The following is a 26669-nucleotide window of genomic DNA, read 5'->3' on the forward strand; positions in this document are numbered from 1 at the left end:
TCGGTGTCGATGCCCCCCGGGCGGTGTCGGTGTCCCCTGACAGCTGATGGTGGCCCCCGATGTGTGTCGGTGCCCCCCGGGCGCTGTCCGTGCCCCCCGGACAGTGTCGATGCCCCCCGGTCGGACCCGGCCCCGGCGGAACAGGAAGCGGGGCCGCGGTCCCTCCCCACGGGCGGAGCGGGCGCAGCCGCAGCCGGAGCGGACCCAGAGCCGGAGCCGGAGCCGGAGCGGGGCGGCCCCGGGCGGGCACCGGGTGAGGCCGAGGGCGCTTCGGGGGGGTCCGGGAGGGGTCTCGGAGGGTCCCGCAGCCCAGACCGCGACCCCGGGCCTGGGGGCGCTGCCGGCCATGTGAAGGCCGAGCCCGGGGTGGGGGTGTGTCTGCTGCCATTTATCGATTTGTTTGAGAAAATGCCCCCCTGGCTGCGGCCCCGGGGCCTCGGAGAGAGGGGCGAGACCCTGCGGGACCCTCCGAGGGGCCTCAGCCCGAGGCTGGGGCTGAGCCTGGGGCAGGGTCGGGGAGAGGCGGCGAGGGTGTTAAAGCAGATGGGAAGGTATATATATATATATATATATGTATGTGTGTGTATGTGTGTATGTGTATGTGTGTGTATATATGCGCGCGTGTGTGTATGTATATGTATATATATGTATATATATGTGTGTGTGTATCTGTATATATGCGTATGTATTTGTGTATGTGTGTATATATATAAATATGTACATATATATACACACATAAAAGTGTGTACATATGGATACATACAGAAATATATATACACATATAGAAACACATATATATGTAAATATCCATATTTTTGTATATATTTACACATTTCTGTATGTATGTATGGATTTATATTTCTATATATCTATTTCTATATGTTTATATATAGGTATATATTTTATGTATGTGTGTCTATATGTCTGTATGTGTATATGTGTGTATATATATGTATGTTTATGTATATATGTGTATATGTGTGTATGTATATACATATATGTATACACACATATATGTATATATGTGTGTATATATATGCACATATATGTTTATATATACACACATATATGTATATATGTGTGTATATATATGCACATATATGTTTTTATATGTGTGTATATATGTCTGCTTATATGTGTGTATATATATGTATGTGTATATACATGTGTGTATATATATGTGTGTGTATATATATGTGTCTCTATGTGTGTGTGTGTGTGTATATGTATATATAGTTGTAGGTTCACCAGCAAGACAAGCAAACTTTCCCTTTCAAAGGGAACAACTCCTTCAGCACTGTTTATCTCCAAATATTTACCTGCCAAAGCCTTGGCCTCAACACCCAGGGCAGAACGGGATGTTTGGGTGCAAACCTTTCCAGCCATGGCTGTTTCTGTGTGTGGAGGGAGCTGCTCATTCCTCCTGGGGTGGTGGAGTTCATAAACACCAGGATCACTGATGGGTTCCTGGTTTAAAGGGCTGTCTCAGGGGGTGTGCTCAGTGTGTGTGAGGGAACAGCAGCCTGGTGTTGTTTGGTCTGTTGTGTTGGGATAGGAAGGGAAATAATGGGTTGATATGTGATTTTTAGGGCCTCATCTGTGCTCCCAACAATGTGGGAGCATAATGCCTTATTTCCCAGCTGAGGATTGAGTTACACTTGACTTTTTCAAGGAGCTGTGTTGGGTGTGTGTGTGATATTTTGGTGGCTGTGATTTGCAGGGCTTGTCTCCAAACGTGTTTGCTCAGAGTGGAATGTGGATGTAGAGGGGGTGGGTACTGGGATGCATCTCAGTGTTGTATCACAGTAGGGTTCTTGTGTGGCTTGAACAGGGGGAAACCACCGTGTTTGACAGCATTTCTGTGGGAATAATTGTTGTAAGTGCTTCCAGGCAGATGCTACAAGCAGGGGAAACTTCAGGAATCTGCTGGAATTCTGTACAGGACAGCATCACACCTGGAAGCTCGGGAGGCAGAGGACACTGGATAACCTTTCAGACCATTTAGCACAGCAGTTACAGTGTCAAGGCAACTGGACTAACTGGGAAAAAAGGGCATTTAATATCCTGCAGAAGTGCTGGCTCTTGCTTGTTACATGAATCAGGGTATTGCATGGATGAAAGGTAGTAAAGCAATGGCTTGTTTTTGTCATCGTGTGTGTGGCAGGTGCTTCACAGAGGAGAAGAAAAGGTCCCTCCCTGCCTTGGAGACTTAATCTATAATGAGATATTATTGATCCAACCTGCTTGGGGGCAGCTTTGCTCGCCCATGGGGCTGCTCAGTTGGTAAGATCTGGGACAAATATTTATGTGGAATGCAAGGAATGCCAGTAAAAGAGGTCCAGGAGCTAATTAACCTGGCACTGTAGTGCAGTGTGTTCTCATTGTGCACTTGGGGTTATGTTTTAATTTGGCATTTTAACCTCCTGGTGTTTGTAAGGCTGTGGTTAGAAATTTGACACTAGTGTTAATAGAACATGTGACTTTTAACTGCTGGAGTTGGATGCTTAGGCAGCTGCTGACCAAACAAATCAGGGTTATTTTCCAGCCAGATAAATTTTCCTGATCTGATTCACCATGTGACCACATAAACAAGTGTGCAAGAGCAGGACAGGGAGTTGATCTCGGGAGGAGAGGAGCAATGGCTGAAGCTGGTAGTTCTGTGAAGGGTTTTTTTGGAACTACACCCTAGCAGGGCAGACAAAAAGATACTGAAATTGCCATTGCTTGAGTTCTGACTTGTAGGAGCACGTGGTTTAGGGGGAGAGCTGTTGGGCAGTGTTATAAAGGCAAATCAGGGTTCAAATGTGGTTGCCTAACAAGAGAATCTTATTTTTTGATATATCCTTCCATACCTGTATGTCTTATTGGTGCTGTGGGAGCAGCCAGGGTGAGTTACAGCTGAGCAAACCCAGGTTTAGGTGGCACTTTCACACAGGGCTTGTCAGCATGAGCTGGTTCATGAGGTCAGGTAGTTTTAGAGCAAAATGAGGAGAGGGGCCTGATTTCCAGCTGGGAGTATTGATTGTGCCTCTTGTGTTTTTATGTGATGGGCCTCAGGGTGTGCTTTCATTGCTGAACTCTGCTTCCCAGTTGTCCCAGTTTGATCCAGATTAGAGTTTCCCAGCTCAGAAACACAAGGCAAAGCGACACCTCCCAGATGCTCCCCTTCCCCCAGCAGTGTTTTTCCAAAGCAAAACATCTCTCTAACAACTGGATTCTCACATTGGCAGCTTTTACCTTTATTTTCATCTTTCCTTCAGCCCATCTGCTGCTCTTGGTAAGGCAAGGCCTTTGTGCAGAGGGGGAGTGGGAGAGGAACACGTTCCCTTTTTTTTGGCCATTTAGTGTTTCTTGCTCATAGATGTGTTCTTACAAGCCTGTGTTCTTGCTGGTTTATTTAGTTCTGAGGCATTTCTGCCTGTGACAACCTGCAGGCAGACTTGGAGGGGAAGGTGGGAGCTTTGTTGCCTGCAGAGCAGCTGCTATCACGTTGTTGTTATTACTCAATAATCAGTTGGCCTGAACATTAGGTTGCGAAAATTTAAACAAATTGTAAACTCCTGAACTTTGCCCCTCACATCCTGCTTGTTTCTCTGTCCTGTTCCTATTGCTGACGGGGGATTTCAGGAAAACAAATCCAGGTTAAAATAAGCAACTAAAATTATAGCACAGCAGAGCTTAACTTGGCTGCTGTGTGTGATGATCAGCTTTGTAGTGTCGGCTTTTGTACTGGGTGAGCAATCTCTTTATGGGATGGATTCACGTGGAATAGATGAATAAATGGAGTTTCATTGATTTCTGGGAGCCTTTGTGCATTTACATAAGCTGTGACTCTCAGCTGGTTCTGCTCTTGTCAGGTGATTTCACGGCTTCTTTGAGTCAGTGGGAGATCCTGGAGCAGCAGAGACTGTTGGGGCTGCAGCTGAAGGTTGTGATGTTGGCTGGGAGCAGGTTTGCTCCAGAGGAAGCCTTCCAGCTCCCCTGGGCACTGCCATGTTCCTGGGATCCCTGGGCATTGCCATGTTCCTGAGATCCCTGGGCACTGCCATGTTCCTGGGATCCCTGGGCACTGCCATGTTCCCGGGATCCCTGGGCACTGCCATGTTCCCGGGATCCCTGGGCATTGTCATGTTCCCGGGATCCCTGGGCATTGTCATGTTCCCGGGATCCCTGGGCACTGCCATGTTCCTGGGACCCCTGGGCACTGCCATGTTCCTGGGACCCCTGGGCACTGCCATGTTCCTGGGATCCCTGTGGATCCAGAGGGATTTCTGTTAACACACCCAATCTCTCCCCAGGGGTTTCTCAGCAGAGACCATGGAGCTTTCGGCCAACGAGCTCAGCATCTATGACAAGCTCTCAGAGACCATTGACCTGGTGAGGCAGACTGGCCACCAGTGTGGCATGTCAGAAAAAGCCATTGAGAAGTTCATCAAGCAGCTCCTGGAAAGGAATGAACCCCAAAGGGGCCCTCCACGGTACCCTCTCTTAGTGGCTCTCTACAAGGTAAGGTGTCTTCTCTGCATGTACACACCATTGGAGGGTCAGAGTCCTCCTTTTGCACCTAAGCCTTTTATTTACCACTGCATTTTCTTGATCAGCTTTCCAAGATCTTTATTTAAAAAGCTGGGAAGCGTAGCTTCCTTCCTTCATGCCATGAGCTGGTTTGAGAACAGGAGACAGCTGGCCAAGATTTTAAATTGCTCATGTGTGCTGAAAATTTGCCATGTCAACACCTTCCTCTCCCCTTGAATTATTAAATAATGAGATTTTGATTTGATTTTTCAGATAAAGTTTCCCAGCATTGGCAGCCTTAGTGGAAATATGAGGAAGGAAATTGTTGAAGTTCAGGGTTGAATGATGAACCCAGCTCTGTTTCTGACCCTGCCACGAGCTTCTACCTGTCTTTATTCTCCTTCTAGTCTATAAAATAAACCTGTTGCCATCCTACTTGATGGTTTTCAAAACCTTAACTAAAAGATACTGTAAAAAGGTTTGCAAAGTGGGTGAAAAGAGGCTGTTGTTAGGTAGGTTTGAGATCACAGAATCCCAGACTGGTTTGGGTTGGAAGGGACCTTAAAGATCATCTAGTTCCAAGCCCCTGTCATGGGCAGGGACACCTTCCACCAGAGCAGGTGTTTGCTAAAGGATGAAAACCTTCTCACTGACATAATATGCAGTAATACTTTAGTGTCATCTATGCAAAACCATTGCAATAGTTTCAATTTGGAAAAAAATCCAAACTTTCTTCCTCATGTCCTATAAAAAGCTGTAAAACCAGGCAGGGGAACAGGAAACTGCAAATTTGAACTTTCAGCTTCTGTTCTTGTTTTTGCTGTTGATTCAGTTTGACTTTGGCCAGGGGGAGAAATGCGTCATGTCATCCCTTGAAGGCTTATTTGGGATTCTGGAATGGAGGAGGGAGCTGGTGCCAACTCTGCCCAAGTGTTTCGAGGCTTGACGGATGTTTGCAGAAGCCACAGGGTTTTCCTTGTGTAAGAGGGATGGCAGCAGTGCCAGCTTTTATTTGGTTAGGTGGGAGGAATCAGACCTGTCTGTAGGTAAACCTTACTGACCTCATGCTGGACTATTTGCAGTGCTAAAGTATAGGAACAGAGTTGTGTGGTTTGGGTTTGGACACTGTTTAATGTCACCCATGGGCAGCTCTGATAATCAAACTGGGTGACAGCTCAGCTCTCCCAGGCACTCAGCAACAGGACAAGGGGGCACGATGGGCTCAAGCTCTGCCAGGGGAAATTGAAGTTGGAGATCAGAAAAAAATTGTTTACAGAAGGAGTAATCAGGCATTGGAATGGGCTGCCCAGAGAGGGGGTGGATTCCCCATCCCTGGAGGGTTTGAAACTGAGCTTGGCCGTGGCACTGAGTGCCATGATCTGGTAAAGGGACTGGAGTTGGCCCAAGGGTTGGACTTGATGATCTCGGAGGTCTTTTCCAATCCAATCCATTCTGTGATTCTCTGTACATAAATAGCATTGCAGTTGTATGAGGAGCCACAGCAAACCCACGAGTGTTCACCTCACAATGCACAACCCTTCTGTACCAGCCAGAAGGTGTGTCCTGCTCTGGGGACACCTCAGCTCCCTGCAGCACAATTAATGCTGTGCCTGTTTTCCCTCCCAGGCCCTGCTCACTCTGGGGTTGGTCCTGCTGACTGTTTACTTCGTGATCCAGCCCTACAACCCTCTGCCTCCTGAAGCTCCGCTCTCCAGAGCCCAGGCCTGGGGCTCCCTCCTGGGCCACATCCGCCTGCTCCCTCTGCCCATTGCCAAGAAGTACATGCTGGAGAGTAAGGAAATGATTTCTCTGCTGTAGCATAAGCCTGGCAAGAAATACCAACTGAAATACCAGCCACATGAGTCGTTTGAGGCACCAAATTACAAATGAGTTACTGGCTTGGCCTCGTGGTTTTCTCTTTTCCTACCACTGTGTTTAAAAATAGCATCCTGAATTCTGTCTTCATTAGGGCTGAAGCATATCCTGTTTCTAACTTGATAATTTCATTCTTGCACATTCCCTTTCCCTTGCTTTTAACACCTCAGGCTTTTTCTGCCTCAAGAGTTCCCTTTCCTGTAGAAATCTCTGCAGTTTTGAGAAGCAGAACTGAGATAACTTTGCTGGGTAAATGTCACCTTTTCTTACTTTTTCTGAGTAGGGCAAAAACAGTTTCTCAACCAAATTTTGACATCTCTGAGCAAAGTATAGAAACCTCAGTATGTGACCTGGGTTTGAGGAAAAGTAGTTTTTGCCAGGTGGTATATTGGGAAAGGTCTGAGGGCTTGAGTGCTGTGGTGTTGGTAGCAATTAATGCAACATTAGGGGCAGTGTGTGTGTGTGAGGAAGTCAGATAAGGGCTCCCTAATGAGGTGATCCCATCACAGCAGAGGAACATCATGGATTTTCCTAGAATGGTATAATAGAAATGGAAAAGTTTGAGCTCTGCTTGTTCTCAGTTAATCATTTCCACTGACTTAGACTGGCAGATGGGTGTGAGCCTGAGCTCTGCCTCTCTGCTGAAACACAAAGACTGTCAGTAATGATAAAGCTGGGAATTATTTGCAGCAGGGACGTGGCACAGTGTTGATGGTCTGTCGGCTCTCTGTATAAACAAACTCCTGTACCCATGCCCTCAATGGGTTTATATTTAGCTGGAGCACCTCATTGTGTTGGAGTTGTCTGTGCTGGCTCTGACCTTCCTGGCAGAGCTAAAAAGGGCTCCCTGAAATGCCAGCACCATTCTGGGTTCTCTGTGTGCCTCCCTCTGTTCTGTGTTCTCTGTGTGACTCCCTCTCTTCTGCTGACGTGGGATTTCTGTTGGCTGGGGTCTGTATGGGTGGGACAGGGTATCTCCCATTGTTCCTCTCCTTCCTTGTCCACCAGGATCTCTCTGGGAATGAAAAACAAAGGTGAGGAGGTGGCTCTGATAAGCACCTGGCATTAGGAGCCTGCTTATCTACTGCATTGCAGTTTTGCCACAGGTTTTGCCACTTCCCTGCTCCTGTATGGACATGGAAACCAGTGGGAGCTTTAATGGAAACCAATGGGAACTTTAATGCTTGTTTCACTTTTCACAGGGCCATGGAGTGACAGGACAAGAGGGAATGGCCCTAAGCTGATGGAGAACAAGTTTAAAAGGGATATTAGGAAGAAATTCTTCCCTGTGAGGGTGGGCAGGCCCTGGCACAGGTTGCCCAGAGAAGCTGTGGCTGCCCCATCCCTGGAAGTGTTCAAGGCCAGGTTGGACAGGACTTGGAGCACCCTGGGCTGGTAGAAGATGTCCCTGCCCATGGCAGGGGGTGGAAGGGAATGACCTTTAAGGTCTCTTCCAAGCCAACCCATTTGGTGATTCCATGATACTTGTTCTGTCAGATTTTGTCCAGAGAGTTGACAGGTTCTTCCTTCAGTTACCACAGGGTTAGTCTGAGGACAACACAGGGAGATTCCTTGGGAGAGCAGAAGGTTTGTAGGACAAGGGTTACCTGAAATCAGGAGCATCATCTTGTGAAGGTAAATAAGAGCAGGAGCAATTCTAGGCTACCTATGGGAAAACAAGCTGAATGGTGAGAAGATTGGGAAACACCAGAAGGAGCAGGGGTAGAGGGAAGAGTGGATGGAGAGGAAGGATGTGATGTTGTTTAAATGCAAATAAAATCCCTCTTGCCACCCTGAGTCCTGGAAATCTGCAGAAGTGGTGAGCAATAGGGTGGGCAGCAAGCCAGTTCCAGGGAAAGGAGGAGAGAGGACAAGGGGATGAGGCAGTTCCTACTCTTGTTTTTCCACAGTATTAGGTTGTGGTGGAAGCCACAGCATGTTCCAATTAACAAATTGGTGAGGGGTGACTGGGGTGACTTTGATTCCAGAAAAAGGGACTGGACAAGACCCTGGCTCTTTGAACGGGAGAGTGCAGCACCCAGCCTGAACCTTGGCAGGGTTCCTGTGGGAATCCCTCGTGTCCTGGCTTCCCAGCAGGCAGCTGCAGCCACCAGGGCTGGCCCAGTGACACTGGTGTCATCTTCACAGCTGGCTGCTGAGAGGACACTGGTGAAGCCATCCAGCAGGGAGCTGGAAGAAGGAGTTCCATGGCCTGGGGCTGAATGGTCTAATAAGCTCTTTCAGCCCTGCCTTGTGCACATCTGGATTATTTTGCCCCTAATTTTTTTGCCTTGTGGTCTGCTGAAGGGAAGGGGTAATGCTGCATCTTGTCATCCTGTTTGTTGCTGGGAGGTCTTGCAGGCAGGTCTGGTGTTCTCTGATCAGAGAATCCCAGAATAGTAGGGGTTGGAAGGGTCCTCTGGAGATCACCCAGGCAGGGTCACCTGGAGCAGGTGACACAGGAATGTGTCCAGGTGGGTTTGGAATGTCTGCAGAGAGGGAGACCCCATGCCCTCCCTGGGCAGCTGTCCCAGTGCTCTGCCATCTCCATGGAAAGAAGTTCTTCCTTATGTCGAGATGAAACTTGTGTTTTACTTTATGGCCTTTGCTCCTCGTCCTGTCTCTGGGCACCACCGAAAAGAGGCTGGCACCATTTTCTTGGTGCCCCTTGGAGGTATTTATGTGCATTAATGAGATCCCTCTCAGTCTTCTCTTCCCTAAAATGCACATTTGCTCTGTGCAGGGAGACTGAGCAGCAGAGGAAACCTCTAATGAAGGGACTCAGTGTACAGTCTGCTCTTCCTTTCCTTACAGAGATCCCAGTTGATGAAAATTTTGAGGGGGCTGAGGATGAAACTTGGAGCTTTCTGTGCTCGGGCACCAGTTCAAATCCAGCTGGGGCTGTTCCTGTTGGAAGCCACCTGTTGTCATTTGGAGGCTGCCTTGGCCCACCGGCGGCGCTGGCAGAGTTCCCCCAGTGCGGACACGAGCGTGGGTGCACTGATGCTCTGGTTCCTTCCTTGTGGGGCTGCAGCCTGGGATGTGCTGCCCCTCCTGAGCTGTGGGGCAGCTTTCCTGTGTCCTGTTTTGAGGTTGGAGCCCAGTCCCCTGGGAGGTGTGGGCTGAGCAGCCAGGTTTGTGTTGCGGAACAAGGGCAGCTCAGTTGCACGGTTTCCCCCAAGAGCCCCACAGCAGAGAGGTGATGAGGATTTGGGAGGGGCAGCAGTGCTGGATATGCTCCCTCTCCCTCCTGCTCGTGGTGAGCTGACCTTCCTCCTTGTCCCTTCACCTGGGAGCCATGCTGTGGGTGACAAGGGCTGCCTGTCTGTCGGTGGTGGGTGTGGGTGGACCTTTGAGCAGCCAAGGTGAGAAGCAGCATCCACAAAGCACTCCTGCATTAAGTTTGTAGGATTAAGTCCAAAGTAAATTTCCTTTTTGCCTCTCTCTGTGCTCTGTTGCTCGCTGGCTTTCTCCCCCAGATCAATTCCCATATTAAACCCAGTGTTCCCACCCTTTGTTTCTTCAAAGCTGACTCTTAGACCCTTGCGTTTGGCGTCTGTGCTTCTCTTTCAGCTGTTTTCCCAGGGCAAGATCCCTTCAGCTGGCCAAAAGATCTGTGGAAATGTGGTTTGCATTTGCTCTTCCTGAGCTGGTGTTTATGCAGAGCTTGTGAAAGGCTCAGTGCTGGGTCACACTGCCTGTTCCAGGCCTGCAGGTCTTCCCTTGGTGCATCAGTGCTACACATACCCCCAGGGAGCTCAGGGGTTGTCAGACCCCTGTGTCTACCTGCTGTAAGGAACACAGTGGATTTTGATGGGCATCTGGGTTAACTCAAAGCTATCTAATCTATTCCAAGGAGAAAGTAGGGTCTGTGTAACCTGAATTAATTTCTGTCCTCTGACATAGGCTGGGATGGACAAGTTATTCCCTCTGTGTTTCACTTCTTTAGTGCAAAGTAGGGGTACAAGTACTTCCCTCTGCTCTACAAGCATCAGGAAGTAATTATGTGAGCTCTCAAAGTCTGTAGTAATCAAAGGCAAATGAAAGGGGGTTTTCTCTTTTAACAGAAGTTTTAAAACCACAGTGATGGTCAGTCTACTTGATTTTCAGTGATTCTTCCCTTCACAACTGTCACCCTTATATCTTTGTTAGCACCTAACTATGAGTTTTGATGTCAGCTGGTTGGTAACTGCTCCCTGCCAGGCTCACAGTGCTGTGATGAGCAGAGCATTGAGCTGCTCTCACCTTAACTCGTGTGTCTGCTCAAAGTTCAGTCCTTGCAGCTCAGAAGCCTCAGCAGGGCAGGTCTGTCAGTGGGGAACAGACTGTGGTCCAACAATGGGGCAACCTGCACATTGTACTGATAGCAGGGGGTTGTAATGACCTTGAGGAAAATCCAGATTTGCTTCTAATGGTGAGACCCAGCCCTGGCCACACTCATCCTGCGCAGCTCAGAACCAACTGGCTCAGAAGCTGCTCACCTGGAATCAATGCTGGAAAAGGGATGCTGTGCAAGTTGCCCCCAGCTTGCAGAACACTCCATGTGTTACATACTCCTTTTTGCCTAGACCACTAGGGCTAAAATCTTGCCTGTGGGGTTTAGACATAATTATTTCAGAGCAAGGAACCCAGCTGGAGGAGCAGTGTTCAGCAGCACCTTGTAAATGGCCTGTCACTGTCACATCCCAGGGCCTGCTGGGTGCCAGAGCTGTTTGTGGGGACGGGTCACAGCAGGCTGGGTTACTGGGGGAGGGCAGCAGCTGGTTACTGGGAGAGGGCAGCAGCCTCTGCCTCTTGGCTGGCCACCTTGGGTTTAGCTGGAGGCTTGCCTTGGCACCTGGCCAGCTCCTGTCTTCTCTCTGCTCTTAACCCTTTGCAGGCAGCCTGAGAGGGGCCAAACACATAACACATTTCCTTCCACTCCTCTGACTGTAGCCTTGAAGTGTGTTTATCCTTGGCACAGCTCTGTGCAGAAGGGGAGCATCCAGCATGCTTGGCTTGCACAGGGATGGCCTTTCTGCTCCTTGAGTGCAGTGTGGGATGAGCTTCCAGGTCTCCAGCCAGCCTTTCCCCATGGGCTGTGCAGCCCACGCTGTGTCTGACCCGTGGGGTCCAGGGGTGTCTGAGCCCAAGGAACACGGGCCTGCTCTGAATGAAGGCTTGCACAACAATCTGCCTGGGAGGTAAGGCAGGATCTGCTTTCTAACTCGTTGCCTTCAGCGTGGCTCTGTCCTCTTGCTCACAAAGGATGTTTGTTTTTCCCTAAGCAAAGTCAAGCTGGTTATTGCTCTTGTTTTTGTGCATGTTCTCGTGCACCCACTCCAGGGGCTGGAACGTTTGGAGGTGGTTGTGGGTCACAGCTCTGTGCAGGGCTCCCTCCCATCCCTGCACAGCTGCCAGTTTAGCTGCTCTTGTGTGTGTGTGTGTGTGTGTGTCTGTGTCTGTGTGTGTCTGTGTGTGTCTGTGTCTGTGTCTGTGTGTGTCTGTGTCTGTGTGTGTCTGTGTCTGTGTGTGTCTGTGTCTGTGTGTGTCTGTGTGTGTCTGTGTCTGTGTGTGTGTGTCTGTGTGTGTGTGTCTGTGTGTGTGTGTCTGTGTGTGTGTGTCTCTGTGTGTGTGTCTGTGTCTGTGTGTGTGTGTGTCTGTGTGTGTGTGTGTGTGTGTGTCTGTGTGTGTGTGTGTGTCTGTGTGTGTGTGTGTGTGTCTGTGTGTGTGTGTGTGTCTGTGTCTGTGTGTGTGTGTCTGTGTGTGTGTGTGTGTCTGTGTGTGTGTGTCTGTGTCTGTGTGTCTGTGTCTCTGTGTGTGTGTGTGTCTGTGTCTGTGTGTCTGTGTGTGTGTCCGTGTCTCTGTGTCTGTGTGTGTGTCTCTGTGTGTGTCTGTGTGTCTGTGTGTGTCTGTGTCTGTGTGTGTAAACAACCCTTTTGTGATATAACCTGAGAGACCAACAGACATGTCTTAGCTCATTCAAAGGGGGATAAAAAGGCTGACTTGGCAGGGCAGGGCAGTGCCAGGCTGTTCATGCACAGCATTACTTTGGCCCCTGTTCAGCCAGTGCACTGTTTGCTTGGATTTGCTGGCAGTAACTCCAAATCACTGTGGAACATGAAAAACTCTTCCTTTTGCTTCGATATTGTGATGCCTCCAGAATTTCTTGTTTTCTTAATCACAGAGCAAGTGAATTCTCACTTTGGATTTGCTTCCCTGGAAATAGTATTTGCCATGAGTGGCTTGTTGCAGGGGAGTTTAATGGCCATGTGTGACACACACATGTCAAACCTTTCACAGGCTGAAGCCACCAGCAGGCAGGTGACAGCAGCTGGGAGGGATTTGTTTCACAGGCTGTTCCTGCAAGGCAGATTGTTCATGCAGCACAAGCTGTCTGAGGCAGGTAACCAGAGGTGCAGCTGGAGTGGACTTTGGATGCTTTCCTGACAGCTTGGCCCCTGCCTTCCATTTTCTAGATTGGTAGGTGCAGATTTCTGTGGAAATAATGCTCTTTTGCCCTGGTGGACTGTGAATTCCTCTTGGGCTTGGCTCAGCAGACTTGATTTCACAATATCTCGTTGGATCAAAATCATTTCTGTGCTCTGCTCGAGACTGACTAATCATCCCTGAGCTGTTGGAGCAGCCCTTACCCATTAGTGAGATGAATGAGGAGTTCTTCGAGCTGTTGACTTTGTACCCAGGACAACAATAAAGATTCCTTGATGGGTTTATTTGTAGCTGTTACTTTGTTCCTGGCTGTTCCTAAAAATGCCACGAACCAAACTGGGAGGTGCTTTTTTTTCTCTCCTGGTATAAATATATTCAGTATGCTCAGAGCTACAATAAAAGTTCAATATGAGGAAGGGGTGAGGATCTTATGCTGGACAGGGACACTCTTTGTAGTATATATTTAAACCCCCACAGTGATGCAGGTCTTAATCAGCACTCCCAGGCTGTAATTAATAATCCTTATGTTTCCTGCCTGACTTACTTAAGAACCCATCAGTTCAGCCTGACTTTGACATGACATTATAAATGATCAAATTAATTTTTAGCCTAGTGAGGCACTTCAGCAAGATGGAGTTTGAGAAACATTGCTTAGGCAACAAAGTGCTCCAAATGCCTCTTCCAGACTGTGCCACATGGTAACTGCAGAGCTTGGAATTTCTACATCTGTAAAGTGAGAATGATGGGATTTACTTACCCATGTCATAGATTGTGGTCATGAGTCGATGTCTAAATTGCTTTGAGTGTTTTAAAAGCTGTTTTATCTTTCTATAAAATCTGGGTAGAGGGATGTGGTGATAAATATGGAGTGTATATTGCTGTAGTGGCACAGCAGAAGGTACAAGCTGTTTACTCAAGGGATGTCTGTGAGCCTGCAGTGGTCCCAAGGCAGAAAGTGGCTGCTCAGACCTCAGGAGCAAGAGCAACCTGCCCTGTACATTCTTTGGCTGTCAAAGAAATAACAGTAGGTTATGAGCTGCAACTTCCCTCTAAGGTTAAAGGCTGGACCTTGCAAATTCCTGCCCCTCAAGTAATGGAAAGCAGCACTGTAAAATCCAGCATCTGGAAGGAGGATATGTTCAACTGCAGGGAGAGCTGCAGCCCTTCTCTGGTGGTAGGAATTGGATGTCAGAGCACTGAGGGATCTCATGGGTCTCTTCATCACAGAATCCCAGGATGATTTGAGTTGGGAGGGACCTTAAAGCTCATCCCATCCCACCCCCAGCCATGGGCAGGGACACTTTCCACCAGCCCAGGTTGCTCCAAGCCCTGTCCAGCCTGGCCTTGGACACTTCCAGGGATGGGGCAGCCACAGCTTCTCTGGGCACCCTGTGCCAGGGCCCGAGCACCCTCACAGGGAAGGATTTCTTCCCAATATCCCATCTAACCCTGCCTTCAGTCAGTGGGAAGCCATTCCTGCTTGTCCTGTCCCTCCAGGCCCTTGACCAAAGTCACTCTCCAGCTTTCCTGGAGCTCCTTTAGATGCTGGAAGGGGCTCTCAGGTCTCTCTGAAGCCTCTTCTCCAGGCTGAACACCTCAGCTCTCCAGCCTGGCTCCAGAGCAGAGGGGCTCTAGCCCCTGGAGCATCTCTGGCCTCCTCTGGGCTTGCTCCAGCAGCTCCATGTCCTTCTGATGTTGGACTCGGAGCTGGAGGCAGCTCTGCAGGTGGGGTCTCACCTGAGCAGGGCAGAGGGGCAGAATCACCTTTTAATGGAACAGCCAGGCTTGTACAGTGGACCTACAGGAAAGGACACAGGAATGTCTGGGGAATATTCAGTTCAAAGCCATTCTTGGGAGCCCTGAGTTCATCCAAGGCTTGCTGAAGCCGCTTGAATACTCACCACTGGTCCCTGGTGAGGTGTGTGGTGGGACTGGGGAATAGTCTCATCCTGAGAAAGAGGAATCAGGGATTTAGTACCAAGCTTTGGAGCTGCCTAGAGCACCAACCAGCTTCCTTGGAGTTATCATGGGTGATGGCAACAACAGCCCCTGTGAAATCCTGGGGGAATCTCCTTTCCCAGGACCAGAATTCCCTGTGCAGACCTGGCTGTCATTTGCCTGCTGGAGATTGTTGCAGCCTCTCAGTCCTGAGTGCTGGGCAGCAAAGCAGCTTGGTGAGGAGCCAGCAAGCTGCCTCAGCACCTGCAGTTCCACACACAGGAGGTTTTGTGTTTCCAGCACTCTGTTTGGGTCAGGAGCAGCCCTTGGCTCTGTGTCCTGCAGGAACAAAAGGACACAAAAGGTTCCCTTTGAACCTGCTGCACTGACAGGCTGATCCTGCGCCCTCCATATGGTCCCTGAAGAGAGCAGGGCTTGCTGAGATCCTGCTCCCACATCCATGTGGGCAAGTTTCCCTAAGTTAATTTGCTTTGCTGCAATGGGCAGAAGCAGGGCCAGGTCTTCTCAGTCACCTCTGAGCTTCCAATCTGCTCGTCCACACCCAGCATCTCTGGGGCTGTGCACACACACCCCTTGGTAGTGCTGGGGACAGCCAGAAATTTGGGAGATCCTCTGTGGAAACAGCCAAGAAGGGCGGGGTACTCATTTTAAATTGATGTTGAGTTGTAAATTATTTTTCTGCGTAGTGGAAAGTAGAGTCATAAACTCCTTGTGGCATTAATCATAGATGTGTTTCAAGGGAGAGTTGTTATCTCTTGGTCTGTGCTGTGTGAGCAGCTGGAAATCCCAGCCCTGGCTGTGCTGTCAGGAGCTGACACAGCGAGAAGACAACTCTTGTTTTGGAGAAGTAATAACACATAAAAGGGAATAATAGGTGGTTATGGCTGATGGGGAAGGGGAGGTTCTGCTGACAGAGTGAAGCCTGCCCCTCAGAAAGGGGAGCAGAGGCTGGTTGGGAGCAGCCACAATGCACAGCTCAGTGTAACAGCTGCTCTCCTGCACCCAGACTCCACAGGGATGGCTGCCCACACCCAGCACCTTGGATGGGAGTGGATGGGACCAGGGGGTGATGTCTGTGCTGGGTGAAGAGTCCATCTTCCATTCCCTCCCCGAGCAGACAGACAGCACTCTGACCTCCACCAAAACAACCCCCTGGGGTGTCTGGGGAGGGTCATAATGTGAAAGGAATGCGGGGAGGGTGAGAGGAGAACAGAAGCATCCTGGGTAAAACCCTGCCTTGGTCCCCAGTGTGCAGCTCGTGTTGGCTCCTCTGTCTCTCCTCCCGCCCTCCCTGGGAAGGGCAGGCTCTGCCCGTACTTGTCATGCCAGTCACACACATGGTGGTGCACAGACTAACACCCTGCACAATAAATCTAAAAGATTAATTACCAAAAAAAAAAATCCCACAACCCCACTTGCAGCATTTGAAATGCATCTCAACCGTGCTCGGTTATTCATGGGGAAAAGAAATCGCCTCCTGAATCGAGCAATTGAGAATGCAAATATCCAGCCTGGCTCAAAAGGGGAATCAAGCTCTGTACTGTCAAGCTGATTAGCATCCCATTCCATGGGGTACTGCCCTGAGCCCAGAGAGAAAATTTGGGGACAACTGTGCTTAATGCCCTGGGATGAGGCTTCTGAGTTTGCCCAGGGAGAAATTATAGTCCTGGTACTCCCCATCTGATGACAGACCACAAGGTCTGTTTGCTTGTTCTCTTCGTGGCAACTGCCCTTTCTCTGGTGAGATCTTTCAGCCTTTTGTTTCCTGTCACTGACCAGCTGTTTTTTGTGAGTTGAGGTTTTTTGTTGTTGTAAAATTGAAGCTTTCTACAGGCAGTGGAACAAAGATTTGCTTTTTTCTCTTGTGAGCAGGGAGGGAAAGTACGTTGGAGCATTTTCTCATGGGAGTGGGACTTCTGCTTGCAAGAAGGATTTTACACTTTGTTTTGCCTTTTTTTCCCCCCTTTCCCTCAAAGCAGTGTAGATGGATCTTCCAGAAAGAGTAGGAATTCTATCCTGATCCCTTTCAGTCCATATCCCAGCAGTAGGGTGGGAAATGCAGCATTTGGGAGTCAGCTGGAAATATTCAACAAGAAAGAAGCAAAATGAATCCTGATCTGCTCCTTGTTGTCATGTCCCAATGAACCTAAATCCTCTATAACATTCCTTGTTGCCTGTTGCAGATGTCAGAGGGGAAAAGAAAACAAGAGCTCTCCTATTAAGTGCTGTTCATCCATTACTTCCCACGTGTAGGAGCCTGAGTGTGGCTGGAAGTGCTGATGGCAGCAACAGGCAGGTTGGGCCTGGTCTTTTTTTCCCCTCAAAAAGCTGCTCTGCATCCTCATTTCCCAACCTTATTTTGCAGACAGACTTCACTCTTCTCTCCCCTTTCCCATCCCCTCCATTTCCTGAGTTTGCAGCAGTGTCCAGGCCACATGGGCTGTGCTGACTCGTGCTGGGAAGGGTGGGCCTGTTGTGAGAACTCTGCATGTTCACATGAGATGTGTCCCAGGCCCTGGGTTTTTCCTAACCCACCCTGACAGAGCAGGAGCTGGGATGGGTTTGCTGCCACTTCCCAAGTTAAACATCTCCCATGGGATTAAACCTGCAGAACCAAAGCTATTGCTGCCACAAAATGGGGGTTTGAAGTGGAATTTCCATGAAGCTTTCCCGTTTTTCACAACCATCTGCTGTACCTCCAGATACAAAATTTTTGTCAGGGGAGGTGTAGGTTGGGCATCAGGAAAAGGCTCTTCCCCCAGAGGGTGGAGGGCACTGAACAGGCTCCCCAGGGCAGTGGGCACAGCCCCAAGGCTGCCAGAGCTCCAGCAATGCTTGGATAACACTCTGAGGAACAGGGTGGGATTGTTGGGGTGTCTGTGCAGGGCCAGGGGTTGGACTGGATGACCTTGTGGGTCCAACTCAGGGTATTCTTAGCGTGGTGGCTTCTCCTGCACATCTTTAGCATAGAAACATGTGGGGTGTTCATTGTCCTGCTCATTCTGTGCTGCAACATGTCCCTTCTCTTAATGCTTCCTTACTTTTTGTGCTGGGAGGGCTGTTAAGTTGGAGGAGGGAGGCAGGATATAAACATCAAGTTGTGCTTTCAGGTGAAAATTGAATTTTTGAAGATGTAAACACACACAGTGTTCATTGTAGGCCAGTTCAGCTGATCGTGGTGCAACAGTGATTTCTGGAATTTAAAATGGATGTAACTGTGGTCCAGGGATTCCTCATGCTGGGACTTTTCTCCCTGTTTCATCTTCAAGTCAATGCATGGAATGAATAAAACAGCAGCAGCAGTCTTGGTGAAATCCCACATTCCTTGGCACCTTCTGCAAACTGGGCAAACATTGCCTGGGACAAACTAGTTCTTAATTAACACAGAGGCAAAGGGGAGGATGGTGATTCCAGATATTTCCTAGCAGGATTCATGGCACCAGCTACTCTTTTATTTTTGGTCTCCTGGGTGTTATTTCCTTGATAACTTATTGGGTTGCTCTTTTGCTTGTGGACTTGTTTCAGTTTAATTGCACTACATGTGATGGTTGATGATGAAAGAGTATTTCAGCCTGTATGGCTTGTGGACAGAGAGGTGGGATTTCCCTGGAGCTCTCCCATTTCTCACAACCTTCAGCCATATCTCCAAAATGTGCTGGAAACAATCTCTTGAGTTCCCTGCCCAGTGAAACTTTGAGTTAACTACAGCCATCAGAAACTATAAGAAATCTCAGTGTTTCATGTTAAGGATAATGAGTTTGTCACAGAGATTTTCTGCTTTCCATTTCATTTTTTGTCTTAATTAAACACGTTCCTGTTGTTTCTTCCCAAGGATGCCAAGACTGGTGGGCAGCAGGTTGCAGACAGAACACTTCTGCACCTCCTGCAAACTGCACAGTCTGTTCTGCTGTGAAAAGCCTTCAGATATTGACAGACTTGGGAGAACTAGCAAAGAAGTTCCAGAGGCATCAGCCTTTTCTGATCAAGGTAATGCATGGATTTGTAAGGCTGGGTGATTGGTGCAAACCCTTGAGCAGCCCCAGCCAAAGACCTCTGCCCACCCTCAAACTCAAACTGCTGGTTGAGGTAGAACAGAATATCTAAGAAGAAATTTCACCCCAGTATAAAGATGGGGGGTGAGAGTTGACTCCTTTGACTGCTTTGACTAATTATCATTGTATTTGGAAACTTTGCAATCTTGGATGTTCTTTGGGATAGGGAAAGGGGAGCAGGGAGGAACCCTGGGGACACAGCTCTGATCTTTGTTTCGTGTCCTTTAAGACAGGGCAGCATTTCTCCTCTGAAGAACTGAAGCATTTCCAGTCCCAGGATCCAGAACTGGCAGAGGTTATAACAGAAGACAATTCAGCTGAATTGTGGAGCTGCCCATTTGGCTGGTGAGTCAAAGGCCAAGCATGTGAGAGGTGGACACAGCTCTGCCTGTGTGATCCTCTAGTGCTTGGAAACTCCACTGTAGCTACAGGGAAGGAGAACAGGAGTGGCTTACAGGCTTCTCTCTGCTGCCTGGCCCTGATGTGTTCCAAGACTCCTGCTCTAAAAATGGAGTGTTGTGGCTTGGACTTCAGGTATTGCTTCCCTTACATGACAAAAATATCCCAGTGACTGCTCAGTCCTGTTTTTCAGGCTGTACATTAATTATCTGGGCTGTGGTTTGATCACCTGAGGCAGCTGATTCACATTTCTGGTCACCCCTGTCTGCTCAGTGGGAATCCCCCACCACCAGCACTGAGTGAGAAGAGATTCCAGGACTTCTGCTACACTGAGAAGTAACAAAAAGTCAGGGGATCCTGCAAATTGTGTTTGGTCTCATGCAGAAAAAATGGCCAATTCCAATCCTTCCCCCTCTAAACCAAAACCTTTAGTGCAGCCACACGACATGAACAACTCAGAGCTCTCTAAGGCTCTAAGGTATAGGAATGGTCAGGGTACAGAAGTATTAATCATGTCAGGAATAACAAGCCCCACCCTGCCTTTTCCAGTTACATTTTCTGGTCTAGAGAACAAGCTTGGATCCCCCTGGCCTTACCATGTGGTTTCAGTTATGGTTGTGTGTAATGCCACCTCTCTGCATCTTTTGTAATTAATGCATCCAGTCAGTGACTCAGATCATTTAAAGGGAAGAAGAGAGAAAAACTAACCATCCATCATGGGCTGTTTGTTCCCTGTTCACATGGTTTTGGTGCAGAAACAAAGTGGAAGGTAGAAAGGAGTGCAGGTTTAGAGGCTGAGAGGTGAAATTTTGCTCCCAGTTCCCAGGACCAGTCTGTGATGCTTTTATCAAGCATAAATGTTTGTGAAGAATTTTGTCTGGAAAATGTCTTTTAAATGCAAACATTATCATTGTGTGACATTTCTTTAATATGGGTTGGTTTGCTCTGTTTAGGAACAAATCTCTGATTCTGCAGGAATTTCTCCCCGAATCCTCTTGGCAGTCCTTCCCCAAGACAGTGTCCCTGGAGAGCTGCTTCCTTATCCACCATCCAGATTTGGGGAATAAGGTGAGAAATTCATTCCAGAGACATTATTTTCCTGTCTGTGGGTTGTCTTCCAGCAACTCCAAGTCTTTATGGGATTTGCAGGGCATTTCCAGCTGATAGAATCCTGAGAAGCAGCATAATTTAGGGTTGTGTCAGTTCTGTCCATCCCTGTGTGAAGTGGCACCTCAGAGTGGCTCCAGCTCCCAGCAGTTGTGTCCAGTTTTGGCCAGGAGATGCCCTGTGCCCACCTCAGCAGTTGGGGTTGTCATGGAATAAAGAATGAATCACAGAGTCCTTTGGGTTGGAAGAGACATTGAGGATCATCTCATGTCACCCCTCCCTGCCATGGGCAGGGATGTCCATGTGGGATCCCAGCTCTGTTCACATTTATATCCTGGCCTTGCTCTGTAGCTGGGTGAGGGGATGTTCTTTTTGGGAACAGTTATGCCAAATTCATTTAAGAGTTGCATTTTAGGGATTGTTCCTGGCAGTAATTCCCACCCATTCCAAGATACCTCCCCATGGAGATGTTTCACTGAAGACAGTGACCCTTCAGCCTTCTGGCCTGATCTCCTGCTCTGTTTTCTTGTGGGTTTTGGGGCTGTGCAGGGCCTGCCTTGCCTTGGAGGGGAGGAGAACCCCTGCCTGCAGCCCCCTCAGCCCTGATTCTGTGACTCTGTGATGTGCTGGTAACTGGGGGAGCAGCAAACCTGTTGTTTGGTCTGTCTCACCTGCCTGCAGGGCAGTGCCTGCCCCCCCTTTGGCCAGACAGACCCAAGGGAAGCTTGGCCAGGCTTTTGAGATCCTGTCCTCTCATCCCAGAGCTACAGCCTGCACAGCCTCTTTGCTGTTGGAAGTGGGCAGCTCACCCTGAGTGTGGCACCTCTGGACACGTGCAGAGGACACTGTGAGACGTTCAAGGTGGAGCTGGAAGCTGGGGATTTGGGTGAGTACTGGAAGCTGTGGAGTGCAGGGACTGGGGAATCCCTTGGAGTCAGGAGGCTTCTCCCAGCTGGGGCTTTTCTGAGACCTGGGACAGTGGTCAGTGGCATTGCCACCTCCAAATTGGTGTGTGCCATTGCTACCTCCAAACTGGTCAATGCTCTTGTCACTCCCAAACTGGTGTGTGCCATTGCCACCTCCAAACTGGTCAATGCTCTTGTCACTCCCAAACTGGTGTGTGCCATTGCTGCCTCCAAACTGGTCAGTGCTGTTGTCACTCCCAAACTGGTCAGTGCTGTTGTCACTCCCAAACTGGTGTGTGCCATTGCCACCTCCAAACTGGTCAGTGCTGTTGTCACTCCCAGACTGGTGTGTGCCTGCTTGTCACAGTACTGAGGGTGATCCTTCTGGACTGGGAATTGGCGCCTGGACCACACAGAGTGGGACACCATGAGATGCTCAGTGTCCAGACTGAGCAGTGTAGGCTACACAAGACATGATGGCTATTACAAACCCAGTGTTCCCTGAGGGAAGTGCCTCTCCAAAAAGCTCCAGGATGCACTCATCCCTTTTTGGGAGATGGGAGCAGTCAGTTAAGGATGGACTCATCTAATATGGCCTCTCCATTGCCTCTCCCAAAGGTTATGTCAGCACAGATTACTGGACAATGAGCTTCATGGCCAAAGGGACAGAGCCAGCAGTGGTTTGTGATGGAACTGCCAGCTAAGGACAGAGGGGTGGGAAGACAGAGCTGTTCCCAGCACAAGAAGACTTTCAGCTTGGAAGCTGAGGCAACGTCTTGAGAATCAAGCTGGGGCACCTGGGGCAGGCACTGTGCCACCCTGCATGTTTACAGTGTTTAAAAAGGACTGCTTTCCTGACCCTTGAGGTAATTCTTTGCCTTCCCTCAAATGTGTTTTGGGAGAAGCTCAAGCTATTTATGACCTTCCCTGTCCCCTCAGGTAGGCCCTGGGTTTGCAGCAAAGGGTTTTTTTTTCCAGAAACAGCAGAAGGATTTCTCAGGATGAGATTCACCTTGTGTCCTTTGTGGATTATGGCACTTCTGAAACTTCCTGGGGGGTTTGGGAGTGGAGGGGGTGTGTGACATTTCTCTGTACATTCCTCCTGAGGAGGAAGCTTTGAGCCTGTCTTGTCAGGCCAGTGCTATAAAGGGAATGAATTGGTGATGTGTCCCAGCCTCACCCTGCCTCTCCCTCACATCCATGGCTGTGTCTCCCCCAAAACTGGTCCCAGCTCCCTGTTCTTGGGCTGGGGGGAGCCTTGAGCCTGAGGGTCTCTGCCCCTTGCCCACTGCAACAGTCTTGTACCAAAAGAATCTCTTCAGGCCTCTCTGTTGTGCTCACTCTTTTGTGATTCTCTATCTGCAGGTTGTGAGTCAAATAGTAATTCTTTTTTTTCCCTCCACCTCCTTTCCTGCAAAAGCAGCGACACACACGTGGTGCTGGTGCTGGGAGTGCAGGAGCTCTGGGTGGAGACAGGGCTGGGAGCAGAGCACCTCTGTACAGGTTTCCCCTGAGACACCAAGGGCTGCATGGCCTTTTTCAGCTCCCTGTTTTTGGAGGCACTTCCTGCATTCCCAGCCCGGGGCACCTACGGGAGCACCTGGAAGCTCCCTCATCCCTGGCGTAATTTTGTATCGACTCCTTCCAGACCTGGAGCTCTGTCTTCAGAGTGAACACTGGTTTTTCCTGGGTCCTTTCCAAGCTGCCTTTGCCTGTTTCCTGCTGCTGGAGCAGTGCTGTCTCCAGTGCCCTGAGAGAGGCTCGGGTTGTGTTTGCAGCCTGCGGATGCTGCCGCCCCTTCCAAGTCTGATCCTCTGGGTCTGATCCCGCTGCTGCAGATCATTTACAGATGTGTCAGGCTGAACTCACAGCCCAGGGCTGGGATTCAGGACATACTCTCACACTTGTTAATATGGAACTGGGAGGGGTTTTAGTTGCAGGCGAGTTAATTCTGTTCTCAGGAGCAGGAGCCTTTTTCTCTGTAAATATTTGAGGTACGTGTTAAATGACAGATTGGAAAAATGTCTGTCCAGCCTTTGTTTTCGAGCAAAATGGGAGCAAACATCGTACTGATCTTATTAGGGGCTGACAAAAGCTGCCAAGTGGGATGACCACGTCTGGCTCCTGCACAAGGATAAGGCAGAGGACAGTTCCTGCTCCAAAGAATTTAGTCTGAGGCCTTGACACTACAAACATTTCTATGCATGATCCTTGTTTTTATCCTGTCAAAACACTGAGAACACCCCCAGCACCTGTGTCAGTCTGTGTTAATGACCCTCAGTGCTGGACCAACACACACCAGAACCAAAGGGGGAGAGTCTGACTCTCTCGGGGTAGAAAAGGACTAATCTAATTTGTAGCAAAACATTAAAGAGAATTGGATTAATAAGACTTCCATTAGTATTCTCATTGCTTGGGGTGTATTTTACACTCATGACACTACATGTAGTCTTGTACATGCCAAGACACACACACACACCACCCCCCTCCCTCCTCTTAAATCCTAGGGCTTAGATGATGGAAATTCGGGAGTTTGGTGATGGCAGAATCAGGACCTCGTTAGTGACTGTTGCTATTTACACTTTGGCAGCTTCTCAAATCAAATTCAAAGGCTGACAAGGTTCCTTCACCTCTCACTGGTTTTGTACCTGACCCATTTTTGTAGAGCACTTGCTCAGAGATGCTGCTGGACCTTTCTTGCTGAGACTGCGGCGGTTCAGTGACGCTGTCACTGCTAAGTGTCCTTGACTGTAACTTGTGAAAGAGCTGCAGAGACAATTCCCAAGTGTCTGTGAAATGCCTGGATTTTGAGAGTCTGCACTTAAGTTGTTGTGGCTGTCTGGCTCTTTTGGGAAGGAGCAGAGAAAATGGATCTATTTACAGTTGCTGTTTAGATTTGGGGGAAAAGGGGAGGAAAAGGGCAGGTTTGTGCCTGTTTAGTGAAAGTGTTCCCACATATTGCTTCTGCCTTCCTCAAAGAGTTGCAGCTGGTTGGACAGGAGCTGGTGAGTGTGGCCTGTTTGCAGAGAAGCTCTCCAAGTGCACTTTATGGGCTCTGCATAAGTTTCCAGCTCGGTGTCTGGGCGATACATTGCATATGTCCCAACCTCGCTCCCTTCGGAGTTTACATCATTTGTTTTTAAGCTTTCCAGTATATTTTCTCTTCCTCTTCCAAAAGCTGTAAGGAATTAGCTGCTAAACTAAAACAGGAGGGCAGTTCTCCTGCTGATAAAGAGCCGGTTTTGGCTGAAGCTGCCAAGCCCCAGCCTGCAGCACAGCTTCCAGAGCAGCTCCTGCCTTCAGCTGCCAGGGGAGTGGTGCTCACACCTTTGGCATTGTGGGCAAGGAGCCAGGTGGGAATCCCAGAGCTGAGGCCACAGTGGCAAAAGTAGGATGGCCAGGAGGAGCTTTGGATGCCTTTAGCTGCAAGAGAGCCCTGGTTGTGTTTCTCACCCAGAGCTCCAGGTTCACAGAGCCCTTGGAAAGGTTGCAGGAGGCTGGGACTTCCCTGGAGAGCCTGGTGAGGCTGAACTGGGGGAGTGGGACTATTTTTGCAGCTTTTGAGGCTTTATGGTGACAGACTCCATCAGGTGAGTCACACAGGGTGTCCCACCATGGTCTCTCTCACCTCAGCTCCCCTTTGGCACTGGCTGTGCTGGTTTGGACAATCCCCCAATCCCACCCTGCCCAGCTCAGAGGGTTTTCCAGTCAACATGTTCACCCCAATGTGTTAAAACCCCTTTGTGCTTCAGGGCTCATTCCCTGTGAGCTGAGACATCCCAGAGGCTGCAAAGCTGCTCTGAAATCACACCACAAATCGGTACTACCCGAGGGCAGAGGTGGGGAGGGGTCACCTCTCTCCTTGCCAGGCTGGAAGGATGGGCTGTGCCCCCTCAGCTGGGCAGGAGGGTTGTGGTTTAAAGCTGCTTCCCAAGACAGGGGTCACTGCCCGTTGCTCTCAGTCCTGAACTCAGGGTAATTGAAAGGAGGAGAAAGGACTATTATGATTTACTTCAGTACCAGGAAATCAGCAGCCCCCACGGGAGCCAAGCTGACAGTTTCTATTGATTCTTCTTTTTTTTTCTGCTTGCTTTGTTTCTTTTCTGGTTTTTTCCTCCCCACTGGCACTGCACACACTGATTCCCCTGAGGGGTCTCAGCCTCAGGCTCCCTTTGCAACACCCTGGAGAGCTTTCCAGTCAGATTTCCCGTGAGTCTCTGGACTTCTCCCTGGTTTTGCAAAGTTCTGGTGGAGAAGCTGGTTGGACTGGGCTGGATCAAAGCATCTCCCTCCTCTCCTGACCTCCTGGGCTCCAGCAGCAGGAGCATCCCAGGCAGGAGGAGTTGGGAGCAGGACACCTCATGGTAAAGGTGTGAGCTCTGTAAACACCAGTGTCTCAGAAAGGGGGATCCTCCTGCCTTGAAACCCCCTGGTCCACCCTGTAATGCTGCTCCAGGAGGGAATTTTCCACATCCAACCCAATCCCAGGCTCTGTGGTCCCCAAGAGAACCCAACATTTCCTGGGCTGAGGCCATTTTGGTGGATGCACAAAGAGCTTTTGCTTCCTGCAAACCAAACTTTCCCCTCTTGGTAATTTTTATAGGTAGAACTCAATATTCTTCTCTTCAGGAACATCCTCCTTGTAAAGGGCAGATTTAATGTCCTGCTGGGTTAGACAAGGGAGATGCTGGACTTCCCCTTTGCTTTGGACATTCAAACAAATGGCAGGTGATTTATTTTTAGCATTATCTCTTTGTCTTGGGGAGGGGAGCCACATTCAAAGGCTCAGGGGTGCTGGGAAGAAAAGCTATATATGCATAAAGACTGTTTCAATGCTGAACACTAAATTCAGTGGTGGATTCGAAAAAAAAGAATGTAAATATGCACTTAATACAGAATTTTATGGATGGTCATAATTTAATATATTGCAAACTTTGTAAATACTTGGGAAAAGCCTGTATAGTGTGTAAATAAATGAGATTTGTATGTCAGAAGAATAAAAAAGTTTTTACTTTTTGCAATTAAATACAAGTGTTAATGCACCTTTTCCCTTTTCCTGATTTTTATTTTCATGTTGAATGTCAGCCATTGAGGGGGTATTTAACCCTTTTTAGGGCACTTTTTCAAGTGGAATAATTTTAAATTATGAGTATGAACACTTTTGTTTGGGAAATGTCAGGAGAAACACTTTGGGAGAAAGAAACTGTGCTGCCCTTCAGTGGGAGCTGGGCAGAGAGAAAACTAATGAGGTTCAACAAGGGCAAGGGCAGGCCCTGCTCCTGGGGAGGGAGAACCTCAGGTACCAGCACAGGGTGGAGGTGATGCCCTGGAGAGCAGCTCTGGGGAGAAGGAACAGGAGGTTCTGGTGTCTGACAAGCTGTTCTGAGCCAGCAGAGTGCCAGGAGGGACAGTGGGATCCAGGGAAGAG

At 49.1% G+C, this 26669-nt stretch overlaps 1 protein-coding gene across 5 annotated transcripts; it reads left to right on the forward strand.

Annotated features, from left to right (window-relative positions):
* Positions 1 to 186: 186 nt before the first annotated feature.
* Positions 187 to 26288, forward strand: C28H6orf89 (chromosome 28 C6orf89 homolog). 5 transcript variants are annotated; one of them, XM_071578585.1, is made up of 8 exons: positions 187 to 253; positions 4299 to 4506; positions 6142 to 6307; positions 18611 to 18765; positions 19060 to 19175; positions 20183 to 20297; positions 21099 to 21222; positions 21860 to 26288. In XM_071578585.1, exons 2-8 carry the CDS (start codon positions 4318 to 4320, stop codon positions 21943 to 21945), a joined length of 951 nt encoding a protein of 316 aa, XP_071434686.1. In that variant the 5' UTR covers positions 187 to 253; positions 4299 to 4317; the 3' UTR covers positions 21946 to 26288. The 5 variants fall into 5 exon arrangements, with proteins under 5 accessions (XP_071434686.1, XP_071434684.1, XP_071434687.1 ...); XM_071578583.1 differs by lacking the exon at positions 187 to 253 and adding an exon at positions 502 to 551; XM_071578586.1 differs by lacking the exon at positions 187 to 253 and adding an exon at positions 3563 to 3733.
* The last annotated feature ends 381 nt before the right edge of the window (positions 26289 to 26669 follow it).

Source organism: Pithys albifrons, chromosome 28 (assembly GCF_047495875.1).
Source record: "Pithys albifrons albifrons isolate INPA30051 chromosome 28, PitAlb_v1, whole genome shotgun sequence".
Taxonomy (NCBI): Eukaryota; Metazoa; Chordata; class Aves; order Passeriformes; family Thamnophilidae; genus Pithys; species Pithys albifrons.

Excerpts from the sequence above, each read along its gene's own strand:
- C28H6orf89 (XM_071578583.1), top strand. Across the intron at positions 4,507-6,141 it reads TCTTAGTGGCTCTCTACAAG|GCCCTGCTCACTCTGGGGTT; the intron begins GTAAGGTGTCTT and ends TTTCCCTCCCAG. Across the intron at positions 20,298-21,098 it reads ATCCAGATTTGGGGAATAAG|AGCTACAGCCTGCACAGCCT; the intron begins GTGAGAAATTCA and ends CTCTCATCCCAG.